The sequence below is a fragment of the Salmo trutta genome, chromosome 16 (assembly GCF_901001165.1).
Source record: "Salmo trutta chromosome 16, fSalTru1.1, whole genome shotgun sequence".
Classification (NCBI taxonomy): Eukaryota; Metazoa; Chordata; class Actinopteri; order Salmoniformes; family Salmonidae; genus Salmo; species Salmo trutta.
Genome location: NC_042972.1, coordinates 60,896,761 through 60,903,231, shown reverse-complemented (window position 1 = coordinate 60,903,231; position 6,471 = coordinate 60,896,761). Strand labels below are relative to the sequence as shown.

The 6,471-nt window shown below is 41.2% G+C and overlaps 1 protein-coding gene across 1 annotated transcript; it reads right to left on the bottom strand.

Annotated features, from left to right (window-relative positions):
* Positions 1 to 2,880: 2,880 nt before the first annotated feature.
* LOC115151141 (trichohyalin-like) lies at positions 2,881 to 5,243 on the bottom strand. Its single transcript, XM_029695155.1, has 3 exons — positions 4,254 to 5,243; positions 3,122 to 3,667; positions 2,881 to 2,970 (listed from the first exon to the last, which is right to left on the bottom strand). Exons 1-2 carry the CDS (start codon positions 4,486 to 4,488, stop codon positions 3,123 to 3,125), a joined length of 780 nt encoding a protein of 259 aa, XP_029551015.1. The 5' UTR covers positions 4,489 to 5,243; the 3' UTR covers positions 2,881 to 2,970; position 3,122.
* Positions 5,244 to 6,471: the final 1,228 nt, after the last annotated feature.

Below are 6,471 nucleotides of genomic sequence, written 5' to 3'. Positions count from 1 at the left end.
AAACAGTTACCAACCAAGTATAGGAGTTACACAAGTCATAAATAGTGATAAAATGAATCACTTACCTTTGATGATCTTCATATGGTTGAACTCACAAGACTCCCATTTACTCAATAAATGTTTGTTTTGTTCGATAAAGTCCCTCTTTATATCCAAAAACTTCCGTTTTGTTTGCGCGTTTTGTTCTGTAATCAAAAGGCTCAAAGGCATTCACAACAGACAGACGAAAAATCCGAAAAGTATCAGTAAAGTTCGTAGAAACATGTCAAACGATGTTTATAATTAATCCTTAGGTTGTTTTTAGTCATAATAATCAATAACATTACAACCGGGCAATAACTTCGTCAATATAAAAGGAAAACAAAAAAGGCGTGCTCTCGGTCTTGCGCATGAAAAACCTCTGGGACACGGAATGGTCCACTCATTCAAAGTGGTCTTACTCCCTCATTTTTTCAGAATACAAGCCTGAAACAATTTCTAAAGACTGTTGACATCTAGTGGAAGCCATAGGAAGTGCTATTTGAGTCCTAAGTCAATGGATACTGTAATAGCATTCAATAGAAAGCTACAAAAATAAAGAAATCCCACTTCCTGGATGGATTTTTCTCAGGTTCTTGCCTGCTATAGCACTTCTGTTATACTTACAGACATTATTTTGACACAGACACAGTTTTGGAAACTTTAGTGTTTTCTATCCAAATCTACCAATTATATGCATATCATAGCTTCTGGGCCTGAGAAGCAGGCAGTTTACTTTGGATACGCTTTTCATCTGGAGGTGAAAATAGTGCCCCCTACCCTAATGAAGTTAAGAACAAATTCTTATTTACAACGATGGCCTAGGAACAGTAGGTTAACTGCCTTGTTCAGGGGAGGAATGACAGATCTTTACCTTGTCAGCTCTGGGATTCTATCTAGCAACCTTTTGGTTACTGGTTCAACACTCTAACCACTAGGCTACCTGCCGCCCCCAGTAGCCTAGTCATCCTTGCATGTTCCGTTGAAGAGGTATTGAAGAGCAAAGTCTGAATCTTTAATATAAAGCTAACTTCACCGCTGTAAAACACTGTATGATTGAATCATCCAATTTTGATTCACCAATAAAAACGGTGAGCTCATCTTTTAATAATAATGTATTCATCATAGAATCATCTTTGATTATAGTATTGTTGGTGGCGAGCCGTCGTTTAGGGAAGGTGGGGCGGAGCCACACCCCTTTTGAGCCCCACGTGTTTAGCAAATATATAAATATATATATGTTGCCTGTTTTGCATGTTATTTTGGCATTAATATGTGTCACATATCAGTTTGCAAACAATGTAATTTAAAAAAAATAAATCATCCAGTTAATAAAGCCGCATACAGACATGGTCTCTCTTTTGCTTTCTTGAGTAAGGCAGCTCATAAATGCAGGTGTTTCAGCCTAGCTTAGTGCTTTCGGTGGTGGTGGGGCAGCCAGCGAAAAATACGGAGCGTAGGGGTTGGTAATGTTCTCTGGTTGCGCCGTGATTGGATCAACATCATATTTTCAAAATCATAGCTACCAAGCTAGCAGTCATCATCCTGCATCCAGTCAACAATCTACTGGCAAATCCTTTTCAATCCTTGTCATATGAAGAGAAATTATCAATAAAAAGTATCGGTGCTCATCAACCATTGGACATAAACATTACACAACAAGTTGGAAATCGCAAATTCAACAATGGGTGGTTGGGAAGGAATCAGTGGCTAACTGCAAGCTTAACAAAGCAATCACTAGCCTGCTATTCAGCATGACTCCTGCCGCATTCAAAACAACTAGAAACGTGGAACTGGGAAATCTTAGACTTCAGTGAGTTCAAGACAACTGGGAACTCCGACTGGGAAAACAAGTTTTGAACGGTCATTCAACTCGGAATTCCAAGTCGGGAACTCAGGCCTCTTTCTTGTGCTCTGACCTGAAGATCACTGACTTCATGATTCAACCTTGTTTTTTTCAGAGTTCCCAGTTGTCTTGAAAGCACCATAAATACAGAAAATGCCAGACTTTGATGACAAATTTTGATGACAAACCGCCGTGACACCTTCCTGTTCAAGTGAGCACAGCACAACAAGGTGAGTCTTGTATAAAATGGTTATATTGACTACACTCCATGGTGCTGAAATGAAAGCTCTGCTGTTAGGTTCTACATAAAGCTGTCCCAACTGTTTGTGGGCACCGTTTGTCACCGTTATAGTGCAATTTATGTGTATAGAGGACTCCTCTCTAATATAACATGTCACACATTGTGTCAGACTGATGGAATGTTAGGTGTCTCATTGAAAGTCTAACATCTACCATGACTACTGGATGTTTCAATTCTAATAAATAATAACAATCCACACCGTAACAACAATATTGCTTTTTTAATAACTGCTTTTATTAAAGTGTAAAACTTTGCTAACGAAAACGACATCAACAAACATCACTGGCCTGACTTGAGCAGCTCTGCCCGGGGATGGAGCCAGCAACTTAGCTGCTACTGGTCCGGTCCAGGCTACCTGCAGACCTCCTCCCAGACCTCCTTTTCAGCACCTCCCCCTAACAGGTGAGGTGGTGGAAATGATCAGAGTTGCGTTCAACTTGAATAAAGATGAGAAACTCTGGTCTGTGGAGCCACTGGTCTGAGGGGAGGACTTCTGTTTAAACCATGTCCATTTGGGGATATTTTCTAGGACAGTAGAGGTGGTGAGCAGAGATGAATTCAACTTGGATAAAGATGAGAATCTCTGCTCTGGGGAGGAGAGTCACTGACCTTAGATGGTTTGTTGCCTTGATAAAGAGGATACTTGCTGGATTGAGGAGAATATAATGTTTTGTGGAGGAAATGTGGCTTGATGACTTGAAGAGGAGGAGGAATTATTGGGCGACACTTTTAATTACCAACGTAACCTCAGTGGAACTGTGGCTTCATCGAGTTCCAGCTCTAGGCAGACAGCACGTCAGGAATGCTGTAAGACATCACAGAGACAGGTAAGTATCTATATATTTACATGTGTGTTGCATGTACACTAAACCCTCACATTTGGATAATGTCACTTTTTAAAGTGACAACATCTATATAAACAGTGTAACATGAATACATGTTTAAACATCGTTTACCTCATCTTAATTCTCTTCCAGATGCTTGGCCTTTTCTTGTTCTTGGAGGTTGGCTCTGATGTTTCAGCCTCTTCTGGAGCTTCCAGCTGCTGGCTCTCTGACACCCCTGTTGGTTCTCTGGCCACTCCTGCTGGTTCTCTGAACTCCCCTCCTGGTTCTCTGCCCATGCCTGTTGCCTCCTTGGCCCCTCCTGCTGGCCATCTCCAGATCCAACAGGCTCTTGGCTTACCTGTTGGCCTGTGGCCCATCCCGGCAATGCCTGACCGTGGTTGGAATCGTGGCTGTGTTGGGTGGTTAGACACCGGGTGTTGATTTGAGCATCAGCCTCCAGATTCATCTGCTCCAGGTACTTTTCCATCATCCTCTCCCTCTCCTCCTTCAGATTCTGATGAGTCCTTTTTTTAAGCAGGGACTGCTCTCTCCACTGCTTATTGAAATCCTCCAACTTCTTCCTTCTCTCCTCATCCTTCAGCAGCTCCTTCCTCTTCTCCCTCTCTCTCTCTGCCCGGGTCATGGTGGATGTTAGCCTTGTGTGTCCAGGGATGGCTGGGAGGGGAGAAGAAGTAGAGTTCACATTCAACTAGGTGGATCTGGTATCAACTTAAATGTAATGGACACAGGGAATTAAGAATAGAAAACACAATTGGAGCTCAATGATTCTTTAATCTTTTCAATTGAGCAAGGCATGGAATTTGTCAATAACGTGCAATAAATCCCATCCCTAATTGACCTGACCATAAGTTGAACATGAGTCCCAAATGGCACCTATTCTTTGTATAGTGCCAGGGCCTATGTGATAGCTTAGTGCTCCATGGCAACTAGGGGCCCCCCGACCCCCCCCAAAACCCTTTTTTGTGTGTGTTTTTTAGGAACTCTTTCTGGGTCTCTACTTAGTCTTGAGAGTTAGACTAGTAGATGACATAAGGTATCATTTAAAAACGTGGTTGTTACATCAACAGTATTTTTCTTGTTATGTCAGTCAGTCACTCAATTAGCCATGTCAGCTAACATATTCTTTGGACAGTAGTTTTATATTGAAACAATGATGCAACATGATGACTGGCTTGGAACTTATGTGTGTAGAGGAGACAAAAGAGGATGATGTCATAAGCAGAGGTAAAACAGGTCTTACCTAGGTGGACGATCTTATAGCCCTCCCTAGCCTCTCTCTGATACGTTCTCTCGATCTTTTTGAGGTTCCTCTTCTCCCACTTCTTATTCACCCAGTCCACAGCTCTCCTTCGGATACTTTTATCAGGTGGGAGAATGTCCTCCTTGTCATCTTCCTTCTCCTCCTCCTCTTCACTGTTGTCTGTCTCACCCATCTTGTAATTCCCAGGGATCTCTCTTCTTTCCTCTTCTGACATCTCCTCTCTTTTGTTTGCCTTTATGGTGTTCTCTCTCTCTGATTAAAGCTAAATGGCCTTCAATAGCTCTCTTTCTCTCCTCTCTCTTTTCCTCTCTCTGCCTCTCCTCCTCTCTTAGTCTGAACATTTCTTTCTGTCTGGCAATTCCAATCTCTCGTTTTTTATCCTGCTCCTCTTGTTGTCTTGCCCTCTCCTGTTTTCTTTCCATCTCCAGCCGTCTTTCCTCCTTCTCCCTCCTGATTTGTTGTCCTCTTTCTATGTGTTCTCGTTCCCCCTTCAACACTTCTAACCTCCTCTCTTTACGTCTATTGAAGACTTCCCGTGCTTTAGCTTTAACATTAACTACTACATCTTTCTTCATGCTTACTTCCTTTCCTCTCTCTTCTCTTTCCATGTACTCTTCCTCTGCTTTCTTAATAATCACTTCCTGCTTTTCTTCCATCTCTCTCTCCTGTTCTATCTCCAGTTCATTCTGCCCCTCATTTCTTCTTCCTACTTCCTCCCTCTCTCTCATAATCATATTTTCTTTCTCCATCTCTTTCTGTTGCTGATCTTTTAATTCCTTCTCTCCCTGATTCTCATTGTCTTTCTCCCTTTCTTTCTCTTTTTCCATTTGTTTCTGTCTTTCCTCTTGTTGTTGTCGTCGTCTGTGTATCTCTTCTATCTTTCTCTGTATCTTCTTCTCCCTCTCTCTTCCCTCCTTCTCCATGCCAATTTGCTTCTGTTTCCATATATCTTCTTCTTCTTGATTTCTCTCAAACTTTCTCTTTTTCTCCTCTTGTTGTTGTTGTCTCTCTTTCTCTCCCATCTCTCTCTGTCTCTCTTCTTCTCTTTCTTCCTCTTCCATCTCTATTTGCTTATTTTTACATCTTTCTTCTTCATTCTCTCTTTCAATCTCTCTCTGTCTCTCTTGCTCTCTTTCCATATTTTTTTGTCTCTTCTCCATTCTCTTTCTTTTGATCTCTCTCTGTCTCTCTTTCTCCCTTTCTCTTTCTTCCTCTTCCATCTCAATTTGCTTCTGTTTCCATATATCTTCTTCTTCTTGATCTCTCTCAAACGTTCTCTTTTTCTCCTCTTGTTGTTGTCGTCTCTTTTTCTCTCCAATCTCTCTCTGTCTCTCTTTCTCATCGATTTCTTTCTGTCTCTCTTCTCTTTCTTCCTCTTCCATCTCTATTTGCTTCTGTTTACATATTTCTTCTTCATTCTCTCTTTCAATCTCTCTCTGTCTCTCTTGCTCTCTTTCCATTCTTTTTTGTCTCTTCTCAATTCTCTTTCTTTTGATCTCTCTGTCTCTCTTTCTCCCTCACTCTTTCTTCCGTTTCCATCTCTATTTGCTTCTGTTTACATATTTCTTCATCATTCTCTCTTTCAATCTCTCTCTGTCTCTCTTCTTCTCTTTCTTTCTCTTCCATCTCTATTTTCTTCTGTTTACATCTTTCTTCTTCATGCTCTCTTTCAATCTCTGTCTGTCTCTCTTCTTCTCTTTCCATATTTTTCTGTCTCTTCTCCATTCTCTTTCTTTTGATCTCTCTCTGTCTCTCTTTCTCCCTCTCTCGTTCTTCCTCTTCCATTTCTATTTGCTTCTGTTTGTGTCTCTCCTCTTCTTCTTCTCTCTCCATCTCCTTCTTCTTCTCATCTTCTTGGTGTCTCTGTTTTGGTATTTTCTCCATTCTCTTTCTTTCTACATCTTTCTGTTTGTTGTTCTCACCCTCCATCTTCTCCTCCATGTCCATTTGGTTCTGTTTCCATAGATTTTTGTCTGTTTCCATATTTTCTAATTCTATCAGCTGTTCCTTGATTTTCTTGAAGACTTCCTCCAATTCAGACGTCTTTTTGTCATTGATGAGGGCTGTCTCCATCTCCATCGCTCTCTCCACTCTATTTTTCATCTCCTCTTCACTTCGTCTCCAATCATTTTCTCTCTCTCTGTCTCTATCAAATGTTCTCTCTGGTTCAGTCTCGTCTTTCAATCTAATCTCTTCT

Bases quoted from the DNA above. Each gene is read 5' to 3' on its own strand.
- LOC115151141 (XM_029695155.1), bottom strand. From the start codon at position 4,488: ATGTCAGAAGAGGAAAGAAGAGAGATCCCTGGGAATTACAAGATGGGT. The intron at 3,668-4,253 runs GTAAGACCTGTT...CTCCCCTCCCAG, and splicing joins CTATAAGATCGTCCACCTAG to CCATCCCTGGACACACAAGG.